Genomic DNA, 27,409 nt, shown 5'->3' with positions numbered 1-27,409 from the left:
TGAAATCTTAAGCTGTCACTGAGAAGAAAGAAAGAAAGAAAGAAAGAAAGAAAGAAAGGGACATGGGCTTATAGTTTTATAAATGATCTACAGTAACAACTTTTGTGCAAGGGTGACAAAGACACAGATGTTCCACTTGTTTTTCCCTTCACAAATGCTAAACATTTTGCTCAGTGGATGCTCAACAAAGTTATCAGTAATAATACAACTTGACTGGCTCTCTTATGTGTGAGGAGGTACCTTGGTAGCCTCATCAGCGAGCATGTGATGGGGAACTTCAGCTTTAAGAAAATGAATCTCCTGCTGTGGGATTAAATTGAGTTCTCTGGTAGCTTGATGAGTCAGTCTCATGCACACACAGTTTGAGGCAGCCTGAAGGCCAGACGACACAGCAAACTCTACTGAGCACTCTGATATTAAGTGGCAGTTCAGAGCATGGCCATCTGCACTATTTGGGTCAAGGACTTTACGTCATTATGTACGTCGAAGCTCATGAGGGTATATTTGTATGTGCCTTATGTTTTTATGTACATATATCTAAATGTAGATATTTAAATGATGCAGTCCTTATAAACACAATTCATTGTATGTAAGGAGGAGTGCAGTGGAATGTGGGTTTGGGAGAGCTCCTAAGCAGGTGTACTGTTGGAGAGATAGAGAGGGTGGAGCAAGAGAGAGAGAGAGTGAGAGCTGCAGAGTGCCGCAGTGCTGGAGCTCACCTTGTCAAGCCCCTCTCTGTGGGCAGGCCTTGCCCTTGCAAACAACAGAATGCCCCTCTACACCCCCACCACCAGCTGACCAACAGGCAGGCATCTAAACCAGCCAGAACTAGAGATACCAATCCATTAAAACAAAGGGTTGTTTGTCTTTTTTGATACTGCCTTTGTACCCTTTGCAGGAGCTACATCACTCTAAAACTGCTTCCGTCGAGCTCACCAGGGTAGTTCACTCCATATGTTTGCTTCTCTCGGGCGTTTCTTCTTTCCGATTCCACCATTATGCACCCTCTGATCCTACCAGCTTCAAAGATAAACAAAATAAAAACAAATACAAACTTCTCTCTTTACATTAGTGCATCAAAACAAAAACTGGCGAGGGTTTCTGACAGATTCTTCTCTGTCTTTATCACAAGAGATATCAAACAGCCAGACAAGTTCTGAGGCAGCAGTTAGTTAGGTGGATCCCGCTCCAGACAGCTGTCATGGAAACAGATGTCTGCTCGGTTACAAGCTTCAGCTTTGCTCCTGTGGTAACGGCTGCCAGTGCCTTTGATTGTGACTCCCTGTGCCTGCTCTGAATGTGGCTTCCATTGAAGTTCCAGCACAAAGAGGACTCATCGTGTGATTGTTGGATTCATTAGTGGAAATTCCCTACACTTCCTCCCAGATTTGAAGGCCCGAGTCAGCTGTGATATGGTTTTTGAAGAGAGCACAGACCAGATGCGCCGTAATGATGGGGTGTTTTCAGCGTGTCTTCTCCTACCCTTAATCTCTAACAAATTATCACCACATTTGATTATCAAACAGCCTTCAGATGAGAACTAAATATTACCAGTTGGAGAAAGTAACTTATATAAATATTAGAAAATAAGCTTATCTCCATTTTTACATCAGGCTGGAGTTGCTTTACTGTCTGTATTTGCATTAATGCCAGTAGCGGATTTAGGCATGGGTGACATGTGCAGTTGCCCAGGGCGGCATCTTGCGGTGGGGCGGCAGGAGGTACCACACACCCCCCCCTTTCACTACACTGACGGTTAGGTTTAGGGTTGGGGCACATGATTAATAAAATATGCATTCCTGTTGACTGTATTGCATCATTCACAACTAAAAACAACTCGCTTTTGGTGCCACTCTGTGGACATTTCACCAGGAAACTGGAGCTCTCACACACCCAACTGTTCAACAAAACTTCTATCTCGACCACTGGTAAATTTCAGTAAGTATAGGCTGATTTCTGTTGAACAACTTTCAACCCACTGGCACCAAATTTAAAGTGAGATCAGTCCATTTAACCAAAAGCAACTTCCAGTGCATTTAAGGTATACATTTGATTTGAACAGTATGTGTGTTCTCTGGGAATCAAACCCATGACCTTGGAATTGCAAGTGCCATGCTCTACCAGTAGAGCTACTGCAGCTCAAAACTTTAACATGCTTTATGATGAAGAGTACGGTAAGGAAGTCCTTTTTATTTCATATTTCTCGCTTCAGGTTGCAAGACAAGACTTCCCAGGTTGCAGCAAGTTGAGACATCTGAGAAGCTGCCAAGAACCCAATCCTTACAAAGTAAGCTCAGGAAACCTTAGGCTGTGAAAGGTTATAAACACTAAATCCTCCTTGTTTCATGCAGTCAAGGACAATCAGATTCTCCTGACCTATAACTGTTACCTGCACAACCCAATCTGAAGGTCTTGGATCTCAGTGGGAATTCAGAGGAGTCAAGCTCTGTAAGCGAAGGTCAGCGCGGACCTTGCTGAGCCCCCAGTGCTGAGAGTCCCACTTGTATTCGTTTCATGAAAGAGAAGACGCCTCTACTTTCTCAACCTGCTGTGCAGCTTATCTGTATTTAAGACAACACTCAAGGCTTCTGTCTAGACGCAGGCTTAAAGAAGAGAAGACAGGCAGTTATATAGCTAGAGATAAACAACACAATACTAAGAGAAAACTTCTGGAATGCTGAAGATGAACAAGAGAAACAAGGGCTCTTATAGTTTAATGTTAAATGTTAGAAATCCTTCTGTAAAAAACAATTCTGTTAAGTTAACATGGAAGGCTTACTTTAAATTTATGAAAGCAGACTGGATGGATTGGATGAAGTTACCCTGTTATGAGGAAAAATACTTAACACACTGACTAGGATATCCATTATATAGTTCAGCTGAAGATGGAAAAGACTAAATAAACAAAAAGCTGGATGTTTTTGACCATAAGATCAAGTCCTTCTTTATTAAATAAGTCTCCAGTGTGAACTGCAGTGACATCTGCTGCTCATGTTAAGGCATTTCAGCTTTAGTAAATTTCAGGGCATGACACAACTGAAAACTGCTTTCTGAAAATAAGAGTAACACAAAAGTAAAACTACCTTTCATTTTCAACGCATTCAAAAATAAGGAAAAGAATCAATAACAAATTGCAGAGGAACAAAAATGGTCAGGCTGCTGACTAATGCAAGCATGATGACTAAATTATTGTCACTTGTAAAGCCCAAAAACAGTTCTCAAGTGCTTAAAAGAAAAAGGGTATTCTGAGGGAAGAAAAAAAATAAGTACAAGGAATCGATGTAAACCACAAAATTACATTGACATAACAATCAAAAACAAACAGTATGAATAAGCATTGCTCTTCAGAAAAGAATAAAATCTGCTTCTGTGGTTGTTTTCGACATTTCAATACTACCATTATTAAAAAGACTAAAACAAGAAAAAGTGCATTAGCTATCAAGGGGGAACAAACTAATACTCAGTTCCAGGCAACTAAAACATCATGTATCATTATAAAATGAACATGACAACAGCAGGAACATTATCATCGCTAACACAGGTGCTTTGCTGCTCCCTCTCTGGACAGTCTGTCTGCCTCCTCATTGCCTGTATATCCAGCATGGCCTGGAATGTGCATCTAGAAATGAAGGAGAAGAGAGATGGTTCATTTCTTCACTTGCTGCAATTTCACTAGCAATGCCATGCATTTCTTTTATTGCTTATTGCACAATGCCAACAAGCACCGATGAAGGCATCTGAAAGCAAATGCCTTTATGGCATGATTTTACTTTCCATCTTTAATTACCTAAGATAGAAGCATTAGCCAAGATAGGGAAAGAGATGCGGGAAATATCTCATTGTACGTTTAATAAAATTATAGCCTGGATTGAAGTCAACTGTGGAACATTGGACAATGTCCCAGATTTTCATCCTAATTTTTACACTAAGGTTGGGATACAATGCTTGAAACACAAGTTGAATAACAGACACTATATCTTACAAACACTGTTTTATACAGATAAAACATACCCAAACGACATCAACTTCTGCATTAAGTTTGTCCAGTTTTTGGAAGTCTTCTTTATTGATTATGTTCCCACCACCTTTAAGTCTCCAACCATTTGTCTTCCAGGTCTTTACCCAACTTGTGATGCCTTTAGAAAATAAACATAATTTTAACAATGCAGCAGTAAACAACGAACAGATACTTACACAAATCAACAGAAACTAGGTGTCAGAATAGTTAGGGAGATTATACCATTAATGGTGAACTTGCTGTCAGTGTATAGCACAATCTTTTTAAAATTCATTTCTCTGGCTTGCTCGAGTGCCTTACAAGCTGCCTGTGAAGAAACATTTAAAGGTCAGTCATTTTTTGTCATCTTGGACACTGACACATAGGGACATGGATGCTGCATCATTCAAATGAAATAGTTTAGTTACTGATGCCAATTTAGAAATTCACTAATCACAGTCAGCCATGATTAATTCAGTCCATTATTGAAAGTTTCCAATAACAGGGCGGTAACTGAGATTCAGCTAGTCATGATGTCCTAACATGGCAAGCACCATGAGGGGCCTCAAGTAGATTTAAGAATTCTCTATGTAGAATAAAGCAGGTTTTAGAAGGGTATCTCAGCTCTGTAGGTCCATACAATGCAAGTGAATTGTGGCCAGAAATTTGAAGGTCCATAAAGCCAATAAAGGCAGCATTAAAGTAATCCTTACAGCTCCAGTGGTTAAATCTATATCTTCAGAAGCAATATAGGTGTGGGTGAGAAACATACATATTTAAGTCCTTTTTACTACAAATCTCCACTTTTACTTCCATATTCTTTAGCTTTTGTTTTTGGCAATTCGCATTATTCATGCATATCGCAACCTACAGTGCAGGGAGGAGAATTGAAAGTAAAAAAGGACTTAGGCTAAATATTGATCTGTTTCTCACCCACACCCATCATATCACTTCTGAAGTTATGGATTTTACAAATGGAGTTGTATGGATTACTTTTAAGCTGCCTTTATGTGCTTTTGGACCTTCAAAGTTCTGGCCACCATTCATCTGAATTGTATGGACCTAGAGAACTGAGATATTCTTCTATAAATCTTTGTTTGTGTTCAGCAGAAGAAAGTAAGTCATACATATCTGGGAGTCCTGAGGGTGAGTAAATGATAAGAGAATTTTCAGGGGTGAACTCTCTCTATAATGATATGAATAAATTATGGGCTACAATAAAATTGCACTGTTTGCAATCACCTCACTCTGAAATTAACTCATTTATACCTGTAATTCTGCTCTTTGGTTAGTCTGTCTCCCAGGAAGCCTTTCGGCCACATTCCTGGGAAGATAATTAAAATCAGTACTGGCAACATAGATACACGCATAGATTTCTTGAATATATGTCTGGTTTTGTGACCTAACATCAAAGCGATTTCAAAACACTGATGTTTAAAGTTGCCCTATTCTGCTTTTTTTTTGTTTTGTTTTTTTCATAATGCTATTAAGAAGACTCACATTGGGTGATCACGCCCCCAATATACACCAATCCCTGCACGTGCTCCATTTCTCCCATTGGCTGAACAACAGCCATCAGTGTACACCACTACTGCATCACCTTCAAAACATACACAAAGCAGGCTATAAAAACCTTATAACCTATGGTCTGTCTATGTAATGTAATGAAATGCAATCTGAAGCTTACTCTAATGTTACTCTATGTAACTCTAATTGTCTTTCGGTGTTGACCAAAATGTTAATATCCATAATCTGCAATAAGACAAAAGTACACAAACACAATAATTACCCATATAGGTAAATCCATCACTACTGACTGCAGCTGTCTTTGGCTGTGGGGGCTCAATCAGTTTCGCTCGTTTAACACTGGACACTCCTTCATCTTGAGAGTCTTCCCAGGTTCTTTTTCTTCCGAGGGGAATAGCCATTGAGGCATCGGGCACATTTCTAGAAGGCAGGACCTCATGGTCAACCCCTTAAACACAAATAAACAATGTCAGTCACTTACATCACATTACGTTTGCATTCCATCAATACATAGATACTTATTGGTTTTTTTTGGTACTTGACATGAAATAATTTTCGGAAGATGACAACATGTAAAGGACCATTTAAAATGAACTTGTGAATGCAAAAAGGGTAAGTTGGGGTAAGGGTAAAACACTCTTTTACATATTCATATAATCTTTTTAACCTAAAATATTAGGGGAAAATGTCATTTGACACATTATGCATAACTACCCATATGTAGAAAACTGGGAAAGATCTTCATAAGGGAGAGTGTGATGAACAGTTGCCATATTAAAATAAACTGAAACTGAATCCAGAAGAGAGACAATAGCTGTTACCGTCTGTACTCTCAAAAGATGTTGATTTGCCTCTCACAAAGGTCCAAGCATCCTGTTCAGAACCAAACTTCTTAAAACTGGCAGCGGGAAACTTGTCCACCTGATGTTTACATTCCTCCCTTTAGGAGAGAAATTATCAAAAGTGGTCATACAATGCAAAAGGCGCTCACAATTAAAGAAAACAGCTCAAATATACTTGTATGCCCACCATGTTTTGTAAACTCCTGGTCTGAATCCTTTCCTCACCGCGTAGAAGAAGTTTCCTTTCTTGCCCATCTCTTCTGTGCTTACACAGAGAGCCCTGCGTACAACATTGAAAAATCCAGGCAATCTCAACATAATCTCTGCTCACATCAGTGTAAACATCGCAGTATACATTAGGGGTTGGATTACAATTAACAGTCTCATAAAAACAACCTGTCAGAGATGAAATATTTCGCGAAATGCTTATGAATTCAATGATTTCTGAGTTTTCTTTGCAACACATGCAGATCTCCTGATGATTCTATAATGTTTAGCTTCTTCTTCTGTCAGTTTACTGGAGAGATGCAAATCGATTTGCAAAACGTGGATACCGCCACCTACTGTGTTGGAGTAATATTGATATTTAAGACCACTGTTCAATTTATTTTGTATCATTTGTTTTTATTATACTCATAATAATACGACAAAAAGTAGCCAGTAATAATAAAACAAACATATAAAACACAGAAGCCTTATTATTACACAAAAAGCAGTGCACAAATTCAGTTTTAACACCTTTCCTATTAGTAGTGATCATGATAGTATTTGTATAGTTTGCTTTTAAAAACAACTGAAAAAGAGCCAACTGGTGGTAAATTTACATATATGTACTGTATGTGAAATGTACAGTGTTGGGTAAATTACTAAAAAAAAGTAATCCACTACAAATTACTAACCAATTCTCTAAAATTAAAATCAGATAACTTTGATTACTTCATTGAAAAGTAATCACATTACTAATTACTTTACTTTAAAGTTACTATCTATACAATAAATAAGTCTATTTTCTCATGTTCATTGTCACACAGAAACACAAACAGACGTACATGTGAACATATGAATTCTCATTTTAATTGTATTACACATAAATATTTTTTCAAAATATTTGAAAACCAATTAATGTACTTAAAAGTAATTTCTTTCACTGAAAGTCAACAACTGTAATCTGATTACAAAAATTTAAAACGTAATGCATTACACTACGTTGTTTTGTGCCTAAAAAATAATTAGATTACAGTAATTAATTACTTTGAAATCCAATTACACCCAACACTGGAAATGTAATGATAAGATTATTTATATCTGCCTCATTTTTAATACTCATCATAATTTAAAAAATATATTTTGTTAACATAAAATAAAACCACAAAACATTTTTAAATGAATAACTCTACAGTAGATACACTCAAAAAACTATTTTATGGTTTACACAATTCAATTTCATAACAAAATACTATAGAATTTGAGTAATCTTAAATTAAATAAAATAAAAAAACATAAAATTTTAAGTTTTATTAATTTAATTTAGTTAAAAATTACACAATTCAATTTGACTGATTGCTGAAATTGAAATGCGTAAATCTTAAAAATAGGCTAAAATATATTTGTTGAGTGTACCTCCTGCCACAACCTCTCACTGTTATGACAATGCCACAGAATATGAGAATTTCTGATTTCATTAGACAAAAATAACAATTCACATTCAAATCTTTTTAAACCTACTAAGAAAATGCTTTGTAGGATGACATTTATGTATTATTTTTAAGGAGATTTCCTTTATCTTAGAGATTCAAGATTCCAAATTATGTCTTGAATAATAATAAAACGTTTAAAATAACAATAATAACAATAATAACAATAACAATTTAATAATAATAATAATAATAATAATAATAATAATAATAATAATAATAATAATAATAAATGTTTCGGTTTTTCGTGCGAATCATTTAAAACGGGCGCCTCTTGCGTTCTGGAGGAATAACGCATTTCCCATCATGCCACATTCTGACGCGCTTTTACCGGCCTCTCGCGAGATTACGGCCTCTTCCCAGGCCGTCGTTGAAAGAGGTGAGACTACCGAATGTGTCCAGTCAGAGGAATATTAAGCTCAAATGTCTAAAATGAGTGATATTTTTCATCACTTAGTGTCTTTATATAATGTTTTCACGGGGATGCGTTAGATACGAGCATGTTAGAGCATGGATGGCTTATTTAGAAAGCAAAATTAAGACTTTTAAGATGAACTAGCAGACGTGCCAATAGTGGATGCGTCGGATACAGCCTTAATGAGGCCCATGTGCTGCGCAAAGATTGCTTGGAAATGCCCATTTTAAGCGATAATCAAGCAAACCACGAATTATCTTGAACATTTACATGTTTGGTCAGTTAAGAATGAAGCAAACACTTGTAAACGCGTAACATTAGCAAATCGACGCTAACGACGTACTAAGAACATACTGAGGCTACTTAAGAATCTTAAGAGGAGAGAGACGTTTAGGAAAGTATGTATTTACTGACTACATATCAAATGTCAAGTCATTTGCTATAATTTAATATCTAATACTGGTGGAATCGGCTTTGACGTTTAGCATGTCGCCTTCCTCACCTGTGCAAACGAGCAGGTCGTTTGGCATGAATGTGCTACCCATAGTGTTTCAATGAGTACTGGGTAATAAGTGTATTTAATACTAACAAGTCCGTTTTTGTTTCAGACACAGGCCATGTTCAGTACTAGCGCGAAAATCGTGAAGCCAAATGGCGAAAAGCCAGACGAGTTCGAGTCTGGCATTTCCCAGGTATAATAAACATATGTTGTATTATAAATGTAATGTTATTTGAAGTGAAGTCATCTACATGCATGTGTATCTTTTGAACATGTTAGTCATAAGATATTATCTGTATGAGGCAGGCTCTTCTTGAACTGGAGATGAACTCTGACTTGAAGGCCCAGCTGAGGGAGCTCCACATCACTGCTGCAAAGGTGTAAAAAAAAAGGCAAAATTTTACGTTTTATTTTGTTTTTGTTTTCCAGATGTCAAATGGCAGTATTAGTATGTTGTTAAGTAGATGCTTGAGTTACATAACCAACGTGGACATCCTGTGAGATGGCTCTCATATGGCTCTGTCCCTGTGGCATAAGGGAGCGTAGCACTTAAGTGCCTTGACGTACAGTCCCGTTCCACGACGTTGAATAGCAAGCTTGTCCCCGGCCTTTGGCTGGTGTGGACGGTGTCCTGTATATTCCTACATCTTTCCAGAGCCCTTCGGGCCGTTACTGGGGAGGTAAACCATGCAGTGTACACTCTTTAACTATTAAGAGTTGGAAGTAGCCCTTGCTGATTGCAATGGGAGAGTTTAGTCATTTCAAGGCTTTGGGGTCATGTGCTTGTAAGTTCATGCTGTCGATTTGCTTTTCTTTCAGGAAATTGATGTTGGTGGCAGCAGGAAAGCCATCATCATATTTGTGCCTGTGCCTCAGCTGAAGTCCTTCCAGAAGATCCAGGTGAGGCTTGTACGTGAGCTGGAGAAAAAATTCAGCGGCAAACATGTTGTCTTCATCGCACAGGTAAGGGTCTCTTACACCACTTTTTTATTTTATTTTTTTATTTTGTGTCTTATGGACAAAACATCCTTTTGTTTCTTGTCAGAATTTTGCCTCTCTAGTGTTTACTTAAGAGCGCAATTTATTTTAATGCTGTCCTTTTGGGGTGGTATTTTAAGCTTTTAAGATTAAGATTAGCATATGAAAGAGTTTTGGGTTTATTTATTACCAACGTGGACATCCTGTGAGAGCTCTCATATGGCTCTGTCCGTGTGGCGTAAGGGAGCGTAGCACTTAAGTGCCATGACGTACAGTCCCATTCCACGACGTTGGATAGCAAGCTCGTCCCTGGCCTCTGGCTGGTGTGGACAGCGTCCTGTATATTCCTACATCTTTCCAGAGCCCTTTGGGCCGTGTCTGGGGAGGTAAACCATGCAGTGCACATGCCCTTTAGAGCCTCACTGTGATGATTTATTAAAAAATTAGAATTTAATTGGTATTTTGTCTTGCAGAGAAGAATCCTGCCTAAACCCACAAGGAAAAGCCGCACAAAAAACAAGCAGAAGCGCCCCAGGAGGTAAATGTCGTCTTGTCTTGCATTTTGGAAGCTGTTATTGCAGAGTCAGGGTTAGTAGTTCTTGCGTTCTCAGTGTGAATGAATTTTTTTCCATGTATTACTGTCTGTATCAAATCGATATGTGCCGGTTGGCCTGTTAGCATATATCAAACCAATGTGGACATCCTGTGAGACTGCTCTCATATGGCTCTGTCCATGTGGCGAAAAGGGAGCGTAGCACTTTAGTGCCATGACGTACAGTCCCGTTCCACGACGTTGGATAACAAGCTTGTCCCCGGCCTCTGGCTGGTGTGGACCGCGTCCTGTATATTCCTACATCTTTCCAGAGCCCTTCGGGCTGTGTCTGGGGAGGTAAACCATGCAGTGCACAACCTTAACCGTTATTCAGTGATATGATTATGATGTTAGGATGTTTCATGCATTATGGGCTAGTTTACCCAAATATGAGTTATTTATTCACACTTTTTGTTTCGAATCTGTATGTATTTCGTGGAACACAAAAGATGTTAGGCAGAATGTTAGCTTCAGTCACGTCACTTTCATTGCATCTTTTTACATAAAATACAAGTGGTGATTGAGGGTAATATTCTGTAACATTTTCCCTTTGTGTTCCATGAAAAGCCAGTCATATGGGTTTGGATCAACATGAGGGTGAGTAAAAGATGATAATCTCATTTTTGGGTGAATTATCGCTTTTAATATAGAGTGGATAATTGATTAACTCTTGTGTGGTGTCTCTAGCCGAACTCTGACTGCTGTGCACGATGCTATCCTGGAGGACCTGGTCTTCCCCAGTGAGATTGTTGGCAAGAGAATTCGCGTGAAACTGGACAGCAGTAGGCTCATCAAGGTCCACCTCGACAAGGCACAGCAGAACAATGTTGAACACAAAGTGAGTACTTTGTTTCTCTTAAAAGCAAACACCCAACGTGGACATCCTGTGAGCTGGCTCTCATGTGGCTCTGTCCGTGTGGCGTAAGGGAGCGTAGCACTTAAGTGCCATGACGTACAGTCCCGTTCCATGACGTTGAATAGCAAGCTTGTCCCCGGCCTCTGGCTGGTGTGGACGGTGTCCTGTATATTCCTACATCTTTCCAGAGCCCTTCGGGCCGTTACTGGGGAGGTAAACCATGCAGTGCACACTACTCATTGTCAAAAGGTGTGTCCTGTTTCTGGCAGTTTAAATATGCTGGGTAAGATTGTTTGTGTAATTATAATCAAGACAATAACTGAATATTGGGTTTTGTAGTTTCGTTTCTCTTAGGAAAAGCAGCTAATCAACGAACATGCTCCAGTCTAATGCTATTTACCAGAACTAGTCTTTTCACAAGTTTTTTTTCGATGATTGCTTAAGCTAATTTTAGTTTTTTTCAGGTTGAGACCTTCGCTGGTGTCTACAAGAAGCTCACAGGCAAGGATGTGATATTTGAATTCCCAGAGTTCCAACTGTAAAGTGCAGATGACAATAAATTTGTTTACTGTCATGTCCCCTGACTTGAGTTTTGCCTCCTTTTACTGAGTCAATGGCTAGCTGTAACGTAAAGCCCAAAGTATACTTCGGTCAGATGCAAATGCTGAGCGTCCACGTACAGGATGCGTGATGCAAAACTTGTCATCAGAGTGTGCGAGCACTGATCGCGCAGCCTCATTTTTATAACAGTGCGCCTTTGAACGAGCAGAATGCGCATGCACCTGGAGTTATTTGCACTAATTAGTAGGTCCACAAGGTGGCACTTACATTTGAGCTGTTGCTGTCACGAAGTGCTAGAAGATGATGTAATCACTGCTAAACACCAGAAGACGATGGTAAAAACAACAACATGGATGTGCAAGTCAAGAGCACGTTTGAAGAGGTCTGGAGATACCTGCATTTGTGTAACTCTGGTCTGAAGGAATTTTTATGGGTCTAAACTCATGAAGAGAAAGTCAGTTGTCTCAGCGGTCGTAGTGCCAACTGCCTGTGTATCCGCACACAGTTATATGGAGTGTACTCTGACATGCTTGTGTTCGACTGTATGCAGACACTGAGTGTTCACGTCAAAATGGAATGGGGGTGGGGTGGATGCCATCAGATGATTTAATACAGAGTTGTACATTATTTGTATGATATTAATGTTTATAATGTCTGAGTAATATTTTCTAACTTTCAGTGCACATTTGCTCCAGCCATGCTACAGATATTCAACTGCATTCGATCCATTTGATTTTTTATTTTTTTTTCGCTGTGTTAGCTTGAACACAGAACTTACACTACACTATCACCCTAACTTCCAGAGCGTATTAATGCAGGAAAAAGTGTGGTCTGAAGTGGCAAGTATTACTACAACTTATTTCAGTGCAACAGATAGGAAAGTGTGAAAAACAGAAAATTGGGCAGGGTCTCCTAAATACACTAGGTACAGGGTTCACATGGTCATGGAGAACCTTGAAATATCAGGGAATCAATTGTTTTTGCCAGGCTTGGAAAAGTCATGGAGTTTTTCCTCTGCTCTTAAATATTGAGTTGGATTTTGCTGTTGTGTAGATTAGAGGAAAACTTGCCCTCAAACCATAGTAATATTTTGATTTGTGAGTGAATTTAGTCGGGTCTTTTCAATGAATTATAAATGGATCCACAGATCATCTAAAAATCAATGATTAAAAAAATAAAATAAAAATTGGACTGTGTTTCCCTAAAGCATTACAAGCTTAAGTTGGTCGTACAGATAATTGGCACAAATGGTTTCTATCTACTTAGGCCTATGATGATTTTGGGAAATGCAGCCCTATCTAGTTAACAAAAATGGCTGGAAAAGTCATGAAAATGTATTGGTCAAAAGGGTGGGAACTCTAGATACACAGTTGAAGACCAATTGTGAATGGGGAATTGAAAGCACATGTTCTGATCCTGAACCTGTGAAGAATAATGGTTGTAGTCATCTACAACGCTTGCACTAACACACTCAAGCCACAAAGACAGATAAACTGCCTTTATGGTGGTTTATGAAAGTATTTAGTGTGACAAAAAGAAAATTGAAGACCTCATCCAGTGGGAGTCATTACAATTACAAAACATCAAAGTGTCAATGAAATGTAATTCTGACGACTTAAGAATACATCAGAGTTCCCTCTTAAATAATTCAGGGATGCAAAATACCTTTTAGCTAAGTTACCGTTTTTAAAGCTTATTTGCCCAAACTTTTTGTAACATTTTCTTCAATTTCCTTATTAAAATCGCTCGAAAGTGTTAGTTTAAGCTTAAACATTTTTTTAAAGCTTTAAATGCAACAAAAAACTTTTAAAATACAAATATATAAAACACCTGTTATGAGTCTCACCTTTATTTATTTTTTTTGGTTCCACTCATGAGTTCGTATCCCTGTCAGTAAGCTTTATAGGGTCTAATTATATTAGCAAGACAATACGAATTGTTCTCCAGCAGAGGGTGCGCTTGAGATACTTATTTTTATTCAGTGTTGGAAAGAGAATTACGTTCGTGGTTTAGTAGTTATATAAAAATTTAGTATTGGTTACCCTCTTCTCAACACAGAAATGACACATTCATGTTCATAACTTATGGTATATTACAACTACGAACCAAATGTATTTCTGAACCCACTGTCAAAGTTTTCACAGTTAACAGTTGTTTTTGAAGTTCGTGGACTTCGCTCTGTTAAATACTTTTTTTCTGTTGTTGTTGGAGGGAGTAGTTAAAGATTAAGTTGTGTCAAACAGTTATATCTTAGAGTCAGTTGTGTCGCACAATGTTTTGCTCAGATTCGAGCAATATTAAACTAGAGAGCTAAATAAAAATTACAGTAAACATAAAAATGGCAAATCGACCAACGCTGAGGGACACCAGCAGTCAACCACACTTTCTACAGTTCAACAACCTCGCATGTGAAACAGCTGGAGGAAAGGTGAAAATAGAAATAGTATTTAATTTAAATATTAATTATTTTTTGTTTGTTGCTGCTCTATAATACCACAATTAAATGGATTAACAAAGCACTAAAACATTGTTATTAAAGGTTATTTTTGCCACAGACGAGTGGTTTGCTCCTGCTAGAAATCTTTTGAAGGTAAAGTCTGCTTCTAGTGATGAAATATCCATGTGCTTAAAGGGATCGTTCATCCAAAGAAAAAAAAAAAAAAACTCGCATTTACTCGCCCTCATGCCATCCCAGATGTGTGACTTTCTTCTGCAGGACACAAAGATTTTTGGAAGAATGATCTCAGCTCTGTAGGTCCATACAATGCAAGTGAATGGTAAACTAAACTTTGAAGCTCCAAAAAACACGTAAAAGCAGCATAAAAGGAATCCGTATGACTCCAGTGGTTTAAGTCATGTCTTAAAAAGCGAGCAAATCGGTTTTGGGTGAGAACAGACCAAAATATAAATAATTCTTCACTGTACATCTTGCCATTGCAGTCTCTATGTACTATCATATTTTCAAGCTCGATTACACTTCCTAGTGCTTGACGCAAGTGTAATCAAACTTGAAATTATGTTTTTTTGTTTGTTTGTTTGTTTGTTTGTTTTTTTGTTTGTTTGTTTGTTTTTTGTCTGATCTCACTCAAAACCAATTGGATCAATTCAGAAGACACTGATTTAACCACTGGAGTTTTATGGATTACTTTTATGCTGTGTTTATGTGCATTTTGAAGCTTCAAAATTTTGGATACCATTCACTTGCATTGTATGGACCTACAGAGCTGAGAAAAATCTTTGTGTTCTTCAGAAGAAGGAAATTCATACACAGCTGGGATGGCATGAGGGTGAGTAAATGATAATTTTTGGGAGAACTATTCCTTTATACTTTCCTGTTAGTGACTGGTGTTATGTTTTTCTGAAATAATCTAAAGAGGGACCCTCCAGAATTCATAGCTTCAGCATTTACTGAGTTTGGGAAATGGATGGATGGTTGGGAGACCAGGAGGAAAAGAATTCCAGGTATTAATCCAATTGCACAAATCAAAGTTCATTGTAAAACTGTAAGGTTCGGCTCTGTGTGCCTCATATCTCTCTAATAAGCTTGAAGTAGCTGCAGGCGACTTCCTTCTCTCATCTATCCGGTCTCTCTGAAGATCTGTAAAATGAAAGATTGTGAGAAAGATGTCTCCTCCAGTCCACAGTACTGCAATACTGAGAGGTTTCCTCTTCTGATCTGGCTTTCAGGGCATGTTTTGTAATCCTAAAAGTGTCTGTTCAGTCTGTACTAACAATGGATTTGGTGATCTCATGAATGATGCATTGAGCAGTGTCTCACATCTTGTGTTAAAGGTCATGACTGGTGCATTGTGCAGTTAGGAGTTCCAGGAATTATTTATGGTTTTGATGTGGACACATCCTTTTTCACAGGAAACTATGTCCCTTACGCCTCCATTCAAGCTGCATGTCTTGGTGGGTATAGATCAGCGCAGCCTTTCTTTAAGAACCAGCTTTGATGCAAAGTAAAAGACAGATTACCTTCAGTGTTTCTAATTTATGCTACTCCTAAATCAGATCAGATGCCATCTTTTACTCTGGATGGAGATCGTACAGGCATGGCTGCTTCCCAAAGCGAGTTTGAAGCTGTGGCACAGGTGTGAAATATCTTCCAATGCACTACAATATCATGCATAAAATCTAGTGTGTGTCTCTGAGGGAACAGAACTCAGGCTGAATTTATGATTAACAGCTTAACTCAGACAGCTGGGAGGAGCTTGTCCCAGTGACAGAGCTGAAGCCAGGGTTCTCTGATTCATGCCACAACTACTTCAGTGTCAACTACCCGCACAGATTTACACATATCCGTCTCAACATATATCCAGGTAATGCACTTTCCAGAATATGAATCATGCAGTGCAATAAATAAAAAAAAAAAAGAAGACACAGTAGAGATTGTAATCATTCATAATAAAATTACTAGGCCAGGGAGTAATGACAGATGCTAGAGTGGAGTAGCATCCTAGAGACCAATTTATTTTGCAAAATAATAATAAAACAATGGAGTTTTATTTATGTAGCGCCTTAAACTAGGAGGGTGCCGTCTTTTTCTTTGCATTTTTATGTGGTTTTATTTACTTATTTTTCTGAGCAGATGATTTCTTGCTTAAGGTACTTGCAAGAAGATATTCTCTCTACAAATGCTTTAGATGCTATAAAGCATTATAAATACACTGATGAGCCAAAACATTATGACCACCTGCCTAATATGCTGTTGGTCCTCCGCATGCCGCCAAAACAGCACCGACCCGCCGAGGAATGAACTCTACAAGACCCCTGAAGGTGTCCTGTGGTATCTGGCACCAAGACATTAGCAGCAGATCCTTCAAGTCTTGTAAGTTGCAAGGTGGAGCTGCCATGGATTGGACTTGTTGGTCCAGCACATCCCACAGATGCTCAATCGGACTGAGATCTGGGGAATTTGGAGGCCAGGGCAACACCTTGAATCTTCATCATGTTCCTCAAACCATTCCCTAACAATGTGTGCACTCTGGCAGGGCGCATTATCTTGCTGAAAGAGGCCGCTGCCATCAGGGAATACCATTGCCATGAAGGGGTGTACCTGGTCTGCAACAATGTTTAGGTAGGTGGCACATGTCAAACTGATGTCCACATGAATGGCCGGACCCAGGGTTTCCTAGCAGAACATTGCCCAGAGCATCACACTCCCTCCACCGGCTTGTGGTCTTCCCACAGTGCATCCTGGTGCCATCACTTCCCCTGATAAATGACGTACACGGCTGTCCATGTGATGTAAAAGAAAACGGGACTCATTGGACCAGGCAACCTTCTTCCACTACTCCAAAGTCCAGGTCCAACACTCGCGTGCTCATTGTAGGCGGAGAGGGGTCATTATGGGCACTCTGACTGGTCTGCGTTTACGCAGCTCCACATGCAGCCGGGTACAATGCACTGTGTGTTGACACATTCCTCCCGTAACATCATTAAAATTGTCTGTGACTTGTGCCTCAGTATAATTTCTGTTGGTTTGGACCAGATGGGATATCCTTCGTTGCCCTCGTGCATCTATGAGCCTTGGGTGTCCAACACCCTGTTGCCAGTTTGTGGTTTGTACCCCCTCTGAACACTGTCGATAGGTACTCACCACTGCTGACTAGGAGCACCCCACAAGCCCTGCCATTTCAGAGATGCTCTGACCCAGTCATCTGGCCATAACAATTTGGCCCTTGTCAAAGTCACTCAAGTCTGTACTTCTGCCCATTTCTCCTGCATTCAACATGTTGACTATGAGAACTGACTGTTTGCTTACCATCTAATCTACACAGACCTTGACATGTGGCCTTGTTAGGAGATGATCAACATTATTCGCTTCACCTGTGAGTGGTCATAATATTTTGGCTCATCTGTGTACATATTTGCCTATGCTTAATTCTGGCAGATGGCGGAATTTCAAGGCTGAAAGTTTATGGCATTGGGAAGAAGGACTGGTCAACTGTACCTGGTCAAGACCTAGTGGATCTGGTTGCCCTGGTCAACGGAGGAGTATGTGTAGGCTACAGTGATGCCCACTTCGGTCACCCACGCAATATGATTGGTGTGTGTTTCTTTGGACTGATGTGGCAAGTAGAGAAACATCTCAGAAATGCATTACTGCCGATTATTTGTTAAATTTGGCTAAAATGCTGGCTGCAGTTACAGACAACAACCATCTCTGGTTTCAATCAAACATACCATAAAAACTCTGAAAAAACCCAGACCTCATTTTTAATAAATGACTTCCTGAGAGAATACTACACACCATTTCCCAATATATTTCTTATGAACTGTTTAGTGACTGTTTGGAGAAGATTATGGAATAGGATAAAAGATTTTGAGATGAGCATCAGATCATTACGTTGTCTGTATTGTCTGTTGTGTGCTTCTCCCTAGGTCTTGGGAGGGCTGAGAACATGGCTGATGGGTGGGAGACAGCCAGACGCTTGGACCGGCCCAAAATTTTAAAAGTGAAAATGTGGTTATTATAGAACACATCACAGAGATCAGTTATTTAATTCCACATTAATCACATGCTTTGGTTTTCAGGTGAATGAGAAAGGCATGTTGCAGGTGCCAGGCTCTGAGTGGGCTATTCTAAGATTAGGACACCCTGGAGTGATAAGCAAAATTGAGCTAGACACCAACCATTTTAAAGGTACTCAAAGTGTTCAACAATTTGCAGGATTCAACAATAAGGTTGGTCTTCTGGTCCGGGGCCAGCATACAGATGATGTTGTGAATATGTTTTAAAGCCTTAGAAAAATAAACATTTGGTTTTGTGTGATGTATTGAACATTGAGGTTACCTATTTTGCTGATTTAGATTTTTCACCAAGGTAAGATTAAAGGGATAGTACACCCAAAAATGAAAAGTCTCTCATAATTGACTCACCCTCATGCCATCACAGATGTGTATGACTTTCTTTCTTCTGCTGAACACAAAAATTGTCAGCTCCGTAGGTCCTCATAATGCAAGTGAATGGGTACCAAAATGTTGAAGCTCCAAAAAGCACATTAAGTCAGCATAAACGTAATCCATGAGACTCCAGTTGTTAAATCTATAACTTCAGAAGTGATATGATAGGTGTGGGTAGGTGTCCATATGCATGAAGAATGTGAATGTTAAAGTGGGGATTGATAGTAAAAAGGACTTAAATATTGATCTGATTCTAAAGATACGGATTGAACCACTGGAGTCCAGGGCCGTAACCACCATAGACATTGAGGGGGACATGTGTCCCCCAATATTCATAACAGTGGTCTACTTATATGGGTTTTTTCCATGGTTGATAATTAAATTATTACATTTGGTCCCCCCAATCCTGAATATGTGGTTACATCCTTGCTGGAGGCATATGGATTACTTTTATGCTGTCTTTATATGCTTTTTGGACCTTCAAAGATCTGTCCACCATTCACTTGCATTGTATGGACCTACAGAGCTGAGATATTCTTCTAAAAATCTTTGTTTGTGTTCTGCAGAAGAAAGAAAGTCAAACACATCTGGGATGGAATGAGAGTGAGTAAATGATGAGAGAATTTTCATTTTTGGGAGAACTAGTCCTTTAATTAAACAGAAAAAAATGGAAACGTTCAATAGTTAAGGAGCTATTTCTACCTGATCTACCTTAAAATTAGTTTTGTTGGTGTAACCTCATGTATTCCAGTTAATTAACTGATATTAAATAAAATATTTATCTTGAATCAGAACAGTTGATTTAGATGTTACCACATGAAGGCCAGAACATGAAGGTAAATTTTTTTTTCAGTGTAGCTGATTAACAGAGATGAGGTTAAGTCAAAATGATGAGAATGACTTTTGATTGGAAGGATCATTTAGAATGGGCTGAAAATTATAAACCAATCAGTGATGTTTTGCATCATGTGTTATAATTTTCCAGCAAAAGTCAGTTTATGAAGTTTTAATGATCACATTACATTAATGGAGTTACATTATACGTAGCTGTATGATTTTCAGCCACAGTTGCAAATTAAAAGCCTAATATATATATATATATATAATTTTTATTTATTTATTTTTTATAATTATAATTTTTTTTAAATAATTATAATTTTTTTCTGGTTCAGTAAACAAAAAAAACTAAACACTAAAAATACTTTTTGTTGTTGTTGTGGAACCAGTGAAAATGTTAGTAAGGCAAATAAAAAATGTACCCAAATGGGCCAGCAGAAAAACTGTTAAGCCCTTAGTTGTTACATATTTCTTAGTCAAAATGATAAGCCTCTCTCTGAAACAGCCATATGTTTTTTGTCTTTAGGAAATTCCCCAGACTCCTGCAGGATTGAGGCCTGCAGTCTGACTTTAGATGAGGAGAAGAACTTTATACATAACAAGTGGAGCTCTGACAAAAGTCCCAAGTGGAGAATTCTTCTTCCTCCTCAAAAAGTATGATTTAATTTGATTTACTTCATATTAACTTAATTTCTTTCTTTTCTGTGATAATTTAATGAAAATCTTCCTTATCTAGCTAAAGCCTCACCACTGGCACTTGTTTTCTGAGGAGTCTGTGGTAAAGTGTGGGCCTGTGACTCATGTGCGCCTGGTCATAGCTCCTGATGGAGGGGTCAGCAGACTCAGACTCTGGGGTCGACAAGTGTTGAACAACTTGACTTGTCCTCAACAAATCTCCAAACTTTGATGTCATCATTTATTTTCAACACAGCTATAGTATGGAGGTCATATCATGACATCAGGTGTGATTTAAAAGGAGTCAAATTATTAATTTTTTAATGATTTCATTTTTTCCATGAGGTCCACTTATAATATAAGTAAAGCTTTATGTCAATGCAAATCATTTTTAGAATTAGAATGAAACGGGTTGCTACAGTATGTTTAAGAAACAACCCCTTTGCATGAGTAATTGGCAACAATGGCAATGTTCAGAATGGAATACTAGTTTACTTTGTAATATGCAATATACACTGTATTCATCTGTCTAATGTCAGAACATTGTGGAAGTTCAGAACGAGTCATGTTTGCAGCTTAGTTTATATAAATGTTCGTTTCGGTGTTCAGAGGAAGTTTTTAGTTTTGAAATATACAGTATGTTTCCATAATACATCAATCTATTTTATCTCAAATGATCAAGGAAAATTTGATTCTTCATGATATGAAAACTTCAAATAACAAAACTAAGGTGTATGCTGCACAAACGAGCTGTCATCCCATAGTGTGGCTTTATAGATACTGACTACCAAATACTAGGCCTACATACTTGTATATAGTTACCTACTATTCTGTGGTACAATATAGAATTGAATTATTGTCAAGGGTAGTGTTTTATAAAGCATTAATTGAACCCTCCCATAAAAACTTAATAAAATGAGTCTTCAATAATTTTGTTTGTCTTGTATATTTTCAGATCTGACATTTTTTGACATAAAATCAGTTTGGAAAATACACATGGCTATGCATTATTGAAAACACAGATGGGACCATCAGTATGATTTTGAATGTTTACCCAGTTGTGTTCTGTTTGGCAATTATCCAAATGTAAAAAGTTTTCACAACAACAAAACAGTCATAAGAGGAAATGTATGCAGTAAGACATTCTTAAATAAACCCACATGTTTTGCATGTCTATAGACACCATATAAGATGCTTTGCAGGCAATGGTTGTGTGCATTGTAGATTGTAGATACCTCTGGGCATTCTTAAATACCAAAAATAATGTTGTAAGAACTGACATTTTACCTACACACCTGAAAAAAAATCTGCTTTATCATGCAGTCTTGCCTGCAAATAGTGTCACCATAGTGGAGAAAGATTCAGCAGGAGTCCTGTCCTATCAAGTCATGGATTCTATACTGCAATGTACGCAATATAAAATACAAAGAACAGAACATACATTTAGGAAATGGTAAATATTTAGTATTCATTAGAATTAAGTATTCAAATTTGACCTAGCATTTGAGATATTTGCCAGCAATATGCACATATTTCAGAATGTGTTTACTTAAAAATTTGGAAATTCTTAGCAAAAGTTGATGAAGCAATGATAATCACTTGTTAAGTTACTTCTCTCTTTATTTTGTTGGTTGTAGTGTTTTCACTGTTATACATTAGATGTCAACTTTGGATACCTTAACAGATTTAAAAGCTGAGACAAGGACCTCGCTATGGTGGCTGAGAAAGTTCACCTTTGCACAGGTGCTGCATGTAGCAGCTTTCATCACTCTTGTTTGTACATGACAAAGCCTAATGCCTTATTATTAAAGTCACTTTTTCTCCCCTACCACATAAAACGTTGTGATATCAGTATATGATAACTGTTAAAATACACAGTATGTTACTGTGGTGGTATCATTTGAGAAACCTGTTTCCCTGCATCACATATGTTGTACTAAAAGGGATTGTGCTTTCAATTTTATTCATTGTTATTCATTTTAAGCCTTAAAAGAATAATTCACCCAAAAATGAAAATTCTCTCATTATTCACTTACCCCGATGACATCCCAGATGTGTATGACTGTCTTTCTTCAGCAGAACACAAATGAAGATTTTTAGAAGAAGAGAGAGCTCTGTCAGGTCTTTATAATAGAAGTACACAGGTGCCAGCACTTTGATGGTCCAAAAGTCATATTTAGACAGCAATAAAGTAATCCACACAACTGCAGTCGATCAATTAATGTCTTCTGAAGCAACTCGATATGTTTGTGTAAAAATAAATCTATAATTAAAACGTTATTAACTTTTAAAAAGCACTTCCTGCCAGCAGCTGATGCGAAGCGTGACGTAAGAGCGTCGGCGAGTTCACATGAAAATTCGGAAGCGGCGCTTATTGACAACAGAAGAACGAATGTCACGTGAGAGTTCAGCCATTTCAAGGATGGAAGTGCCGATTTGAAGTTAAAAACGTTTAATAATCGACTTGCTTCTTATATGAACCTATGGATTCGCTTCAGAAGACATTCATTGATCGACTGGAGTCGTGTGGATTACTTTATTGCTGCCTTAACATGACTTTTAAGTGCTGGCACCTATACTTCTATTATAAGGATCTTTTTTCTAAAAATCTTTTGTGTTTTGCTGAATAAAGACAGTCATACACATCTGGGATGGCATCAGGGTAATTGAATATTTAGAGAATTTTCATTTTTGGGTGAACTATTCCTTTAAAGGAGAGCAGACTAGGGCACCTACCTTGTGTGACCTGTTTGGTCTTTCCACTTCCCTTTATTACAGCACTTAATCTAGAGGGGGGTCATTCCTATGTTCCCAGGGTCCTATGTTCCCCAGATTTATGGGGTCCTATGTTCCCAGGGTCCTATGTTCCCCAGATTTATAGGGTCCTATGTTCCCAGGGTCCTATGTTCCCAAGATTTATAGGGTCCTATGTTCCCAGGGTCCTATTTTCCCCAGATTTATAGGGTCCTATGTTCCCAGGGTCCTATGTTCCCCAGATTTATAGGGTCCTATGTTCCCAGGGTCCTATTTTCCCCAGGTGTATAGGGTCCTATGTTCCCAGGGTCCTATGTTCCCCAGATTTATAGAGTACTATGTTCCCAGGGTCCTATTTTCCCCAGATTTATAGGGTCCTATGTTCCCCAGATTTATAGGGTCCTATGTTCCCAGGGTCCTATTTTCCCCAGATTTATAGGGTCCTATGTTCCCAGGGTCCTATGTTCCCCAGATTTATAGGGTCCTATGTTCCTAGGGTCCTATTTTCCCCAGATATATAGGGTCCTGTGTTCCCAGGGTCCTATTTTCCCCAAATGTATAGGGTCCTATGTTCCCAGGGTCCTATGTTCCCCAGATTTATAGGGTCACTATGTTCCCAGGGTCCTATTTTCCCCAGATTTATTGGGTCCTATGTTCCCAGGGTCCTATTTTCCCCAGATTTATAGGGTCCTATGTTCCCAGGGTCCTATGTTCCCCAGATTTATAGGGTCCTATGTTCCTAGGGTCCTATTTTCCCCAGATATATAGGGTCCTGTGTTCCCAGGGTCCTATTTTCCCCAAATTTATAGGGTCCTATGTTCCCAGGGTCCTATGTTCCCCAGATTTATAGGGTCCTATGTTCCCAGGGTCCTATTTTCCCCAGATTTATAGGGTCCTATGTTCCCAGGGTCCTATGTTCCCCAGATTTATAGGGTCCTATGTTCCCAGGGTCCTATTTTCCCCAGATTTATAGGGTCCTATGTTCCCCAGATTTATAGGGTCCTATGTTCCCAGGGTCCTATTTTCCCCAGATTTATAGGGTCCTGTGTTCCCAGGGTCCTATTTTCCCCAGATTTATAGGGTCCTATGTTCCCAGGGTCCTATGTTCCCCAGATTTATAGGGTCCTATGTTCCCAGGGTCCTATTTTCCCCAGATTTATAGGGTCCTATGTTCCCAGGGTCCTATGTTCCCCAGATTTATAGGGTCCTATGTTCCCAGGGTCCTATTTTCCCCAGAATTATAGGGTCATATGTTCCCAGGGTCCTATTTTCCCCAGATTTATAGGGTCCTGTGTTCCCAGGGTCCTATGTTCCCCAGATTTATAGGGTCATATGTTCCCAGGGTCCTATTTTCCCCAGATTTATAGGGTCCTGTGTTCCCAGGGTCCTATGTTCCCCAGATTTATAGGGTCATATGTTCCCAGGGTCCTATTTTCCCCAGATTTATAGGGTCCTATGTTCCCAGGGTCCTATGTTCCCCAGATTTATAGGGTCCTATGTTCCCAGGGTCCTATGTTCCCCAGATTTATAGGGTACTATGTTCCCAGGGTCCTATTTTCCCCAGATTTATAGGGTCCTATGTTCCCCAGATTTATTGGGTCCTATGTTCCCAGGGTCCTATGTTCCCCAGATTTATAGGGTCCTATGTTCCCAGGGTCCTATGTTCCCCAGATTTATAGGGTCCTATGTTCCCAGGGTCCTATGTTCCCCAGATTTATAGGGTACTATGTTCCCAGGGTCCTATTTTCCCCAGATTTATAGGGTCCTATGTTCCCCAGATTTATTGGGTCCTATGTTCCCAGGGTCCTATGTTCCCCAGATTTATAGGGTCCTATGTTCCCAGGGTCCTATGTTCCCAAGATTTATAGGGTCCTATGTTCCCAGGGTCCTATTTTCCCCAGATTTATAGGGTCCTATGTTCCCAGGGTCCTATGTTCCCCAGATTTATAGGGTCCTATGTTCCCAGGGTCCTATTTTCCCCAGGTGTATAGGGTCCTATGTTCCCAGGGTCCTATGTTCCCCAGATTTATAGAGTACTATGTTCCCAGGGTCCTATTTTCCCCAGATTTATAGGGTCCTATGTTCCCCAGATTTATAGGGTCCTATGTTCCCAGGGTCCTATTTTCCCCAGATTTATAGGGTCCTATGTTCCCAGGGTCCTATGTTCCCCAGATTTATAGGGTCCTATGTTCCTAGGGTCCTATTTTCCCCAGATATATAGGGTCCTGTGTTCCCAGGGTCCTATTTTCCCCAAATGTATAGGGTCCTATGTTCCCAGGGTCCTATGTTCCCCAGATTTATAGGGTCATATGTTCCCAGGGTCCTATTTTCCCCAGATTTATTGGGTCCTATGTTCCCAGGGTCCTATTTTCCCCAGATTTATAGGGTCCTATGTTCCCAGGGTCCTATGTTCCCCAGATTTATAGGGTCCTATGTTCCTAGGGTCCTATTTTCCCCAGATATATAGGGTCCTGTGTTCCCAGGGTCCTATTTTCCCCAAATTTATAGGGTCCTATGTTCCCAGGGTCCTATGTTCCCCAGATTTATAGGGTCCTATGTTCCCAGGGTCCTATTTTCCCCAGATTTATAGGGTCCTATGTTCCCAGGGTCCTATGTTCCCCAGATTTATAGGGTCCTATGTTCCCAGGGTCCTATTTTCCCCAGATTTATAGGGTCCTATGTTCCCCAGATTTATAGGGTCCTATGTTCCCAGGGTCCTATTTTCCCCAGATTTATAGGGTCCTGTGTTCCCAGGGTCCTATTTTCCCCAGATTTATAGGGTCCTATGTTCCCAGGGTCCTATTTTCCCCAGATTTATTGGGTCCTATGTTCCCAGGGTCCTATGTTCCCAAGATTCATAGGGTCCTATGTTCCCAAGGTCCTATTTTCCCCAGATTTATAGGGTCCTATGTTCCCAGGGTCCTATGTTCCCCAGATTTATAGGGTCCTATGTTCCCAGGGTCCTATTTTCCCCAGAATTATAGGGTCATATGTTCCCAGGGTCCTATTTTCCCCAGATTTATAGGGTCCTGTGTTCCCAGGGTCCTATGTTCCCCAGATTTATAGGGTCATATGTTCCCAGGGTCCTATTTTCCCCAGATTTATAGGGTCCTATGTTCCCAGGGTCCTATGTTCCCCAGATTTATAGGGTCCTATGTTCCCAGGGTCCTATGTTCCCCAGATTTATAGGGTACTATGTTCCCAGGGTCCTATTTTCCCCAGATTTATAGGGTCCTATGTTCCCCAGATTTATTGGGTCCTATGTTCCCAGGGTCCTATGTTCCCCAGATTTATAGGGTCCTATGTTCCCAGGGTCCTATGTTCCCCAGATTTATAGGGTACTATGTTCCCAGGGTCCAATTTTCCCCAGATTTATAGGGTCCTATGTTCCCCAGATTTATAGGGTCCTATGTTCCCAGGGTCCTATGTTCCCCAGATTTATAGGGTCCTATGTTCCCAGGGTCCTATGTTCCCCAGATTTATAGGGTCCTATGTTCCTAGGGTCCTATTTTCCCCAGATATGTAGGGTCCTGTGTTCCCAGGGTCCTATTTTCCCCAAATGTATAGGGTCCTATGTTCCCCAGATTTATAGGGTCCTATGTTCCTAGGGTCCTATTTTCCCCAGATATATAGGGTCCTGTGTTCCCAGGGTCCTATTTTCCCCAAATTTATAGGGTCCTATGTTCCCAGGGTCCTATGTTCCCCAGATTTATAGGGTCCTATGTTCCCAGGGTCCTATTTTCCCCAGATTTATAGGGTCCTATGTTCCCAGGGTCCTATGTTCCCCAGATTTATAGGGTCCTATGTTCCCAGGGTCCTATTTTCCCCAGATTTATAGGGTCCTATGTTCCCCAGATTTATAGGGTCCTATGTTCCCAGGGTCCTATTTTCCCCAGATTTATAGGGTCCTGTGTTCCCAGGGTCCTATGTTCCCCAGATTTATAGGGTCCTATGTTCCCAGGGTCCTATTTTCCCCAGATTTATTGGGTCCTATGTTCCCAGGGTCCTATGTTCCCAAGATTCATAGGGTCCTATGTTCCCAGGGTCCTATTTTCCCCAGATTTATAGGGTCCTATGTTCCCAGGGTCCTATGTTCCCCAGATTTATAGGGTCCTATGTTCCCAGGGTCCTATTTTCCCCAGAATTATAGGGTCATATGTTCCCAGGGTCCTATTTTCCCCAGATTTATAGGGTCCTGTGTTCCCAGGGTCCTATGTTCCCCAGATTTATAGGGTCATATGTTCCCAGGGTCCTATTTTCCCCAGATTTATAG

At 39.5% G+C, this 27,409-nt stretch overlaps 3 protein-coding genes and 4 non-coding genes across 8 annotated transcripts; 6 read left to right on the top strand and 1 right to left on the bottom strand.

Moving 5' to 3' along the window:
- Positions 1-2,914: 2,914 nt before the first annotated feature.
- Positions 2,915-6,891, bottom strand: LOC127410167 (ribonuclease H1-like). Of its 2 annotated transcripts, XM_051645276.1 has the most exons (9): positions 6,763-6,891; positions 6,554-6,646; positions 6,346-6,464; positions 5,787-5,972; positions 5,498-5,597; positions 5,267-5,321; positions 4,241-4,325; positions 4,012-4,136; positions 2,915-3,619 (listed from the first exon to the last, which is right to left on the bottom strand). In XM_051645276.1, the coding sequence occupies exons 2-9, from the start codon at positions 6,619-6,621 to the stop codon at positions 3,533-3,535; spliced, it is 825 nt and encodes a 274-aa protein (XP_051501236.1). In that variant the 5' UTR covers positions 6,622-6,646; positions 6,763-6,891; the 3' UTR covers positions 2,915-3,532. The 2 variants fall into 2 exon arrangements, with proteins under 2 accessions (XP_051501236.1, XP_051501235.1); XM_051645275.1 differs by having other exon boundaries at positions 6,554-6,889.
- Positions 6,892-8,375: 1,484 nt separating this feature from the next.
- Positions 8,376-11,984, top strand: LOC127410169 (40S ribosomal protein S7). Its single transcript, XM_051645278.1, has 7 exons — positions 8,376-8,439; positions 9,084-9,167; positions 9,281-9,352; positions 9,794-9,937; positions 10,426-10,490; positions 11,232-11,382; positions 11,865-11,984. The coding sequence occupies exons 2-7, from the start codon at positions 9,093-9,095 to the stop codon at positions 11,940-11,942; spliced, it is 585 nt and encodes a 194-aa protein (XP_051501238.1). The 5' UTR covers positions 8,376-8,439; positions 9,084-9,092; the 3' UTR covers positions 11,943-11,984.
- LOC127410489 (small nucleolar RNA SNORA73 family) lies at positions 9,456-9,676 on the top strand. Its single transcript, XR_007892133.1, has one exon. It is a non-coding gene; the product is annotated as a small nucleolar RNA SNORA73 family (small nucleolar RNA).
- Positions 10,142-10,360, top strand: LOC127410488 (small nucleolar RNA SNORA73 family). Its single transcript, XR_007892132.1, has one exon. It is a non-coding gene; the product is annotated as a small nucleolar RNA SNORA73 family (small nucleolar RNA).
- Positions 10,642-10,863, top strand: LOC127410491 (small nucleolar RNA SNORA73 family). The gene has a single exon (XR_007892135.1). It is a non-coding gene; the product is annotated as a small nucleolar RNA SNORA73 family (small nucleolar RNA).
- Positions 11,415-11,635, top strand: LOC127410490 (small nucleolar RNA SNORA73 family). Its single transcript, XR_007892134.1, has one exon. It is a non-coding gene; the product is annotated as a small nucleolar RNA SNORA73 family (small nucleolar RNA).
- Positions 11,985-12,130: 146 nt separating the features above from the next.
- Positions 12,131-21,312, top strand: LOC127410163 (allantoicase-like). Its single transcript, XM_051645270.1, has 11 exons — positions 12,131-14,389; positions 14,501-14,551; positions 15,336-15,423; positions 15,754-15,873; positions 15,976-16,055; positions 16,151-16,283; positions 17,858-18,013; positions 18,349-18,422; positions 18,502-18,610; positions 20,234-20,361; positions 20,444-21,312. Exons 1-11 carry the CDS (start codon positions 14,300-14,302, stop codon positions 20,612-20,614), a joined length of 1,200 nt encoding a protein of 399 aa, XP_051501230.1. The 5' UTR covers positions 12,131-14,299; the 3' UTR covers positions 20,615-21,312.
- The last annotated feature ends 6,097 nt before the right edge of the window (positions 21,313-27,409 follow it).

This window comes from Myxocyprinus asiaticus, chromosome 19 (genome assembly GCF_019703515.2).
Source record: "Myxocyprinus asiaticus isolate MX2 ecotype Aquarium Trade chromosome 19, UBuf_Myxa_2, whole genome shotgun sequence".
Taxonomy (NCBI): Eukaryota; Metazoa; Chordata; class Actinopteri; order Cypriniformes; family Catostomidae; genus Myxocyprinus; species Myxocyprinus asiaticus.
Note: the sequence above shows the minus strand (reverse complement) of the source record. Positions and strands in the feature narration are given on the sequence as shown.

Excerpts from the sequence above, each read along its gene's own strand:
- LOC127410167 (XM_051645275.1), bottom strand. The coding sequence starts at position 6,684 with ATGTTGAGATTGCCTGGATTTTTCAATGTTGTACGCAGGGCTCTCTGT. Across the intron at positions 5,598-5,786 it reads TGATGGATTTACCTATATGG|GTGATGCAGTAGTGGTGTAC; the intron begins GTAATTATTGTG and ends TATGTTTTGAAG. Across the intron at positions 4,137-4,240 it reads CAGCAAGTTCACCATTAATG|GCATCACAAGTTGGGTAAAG; the intron begins GTATAATCTCCC and ends TATTTTCTAAAG.
- LOC127410169 (XM_051645278.1), top strand. The coding sequence starts at position 9,093 with ATGTTCAGTACTAGCGCGAAAATCGTGAAGCCAAATGGCGAAAAGCCA. Across the intron at positions 9,168-9,280 it reads TCGAGTCTGGCATTTCCCAG|GCTCTTCTTGAACTGGAGAT; the intron begins GTATAATAAACA and ends TGTATGAGGCAG. Across the intron at positions 10,491-11,231 it reads AAGCAGAAGCGCCCCAGGAG|CCGAACTCTGACTGCTGTGC; the intron begins GTAAATGTCGTC and ends TGGTGTCTCTAG.
- LOC127410163 (XM_051645270.1), top strand. The coding sequence starts at position 14,300 with ATGGCAAATCGACCAACGCTGAGGGACACCAGCAGTCAACCACACTTT. Across the intron at positions 14,390-14,500 it reads GTGAAACAGCTGGAGGAAAG|GTTATTTTTGCCACAGACGA; the intron begins GTGAAAATAGAA and ends TTGTTATTAAAG. Across the intron at positions 14,552-15,335 it reads CTGCTAGAAATCTTTTGAAG|AGGGACCCTCCAGAATTCAT; the intron begins GTAAAGTCTGCT and ends AATAATCTAAAG.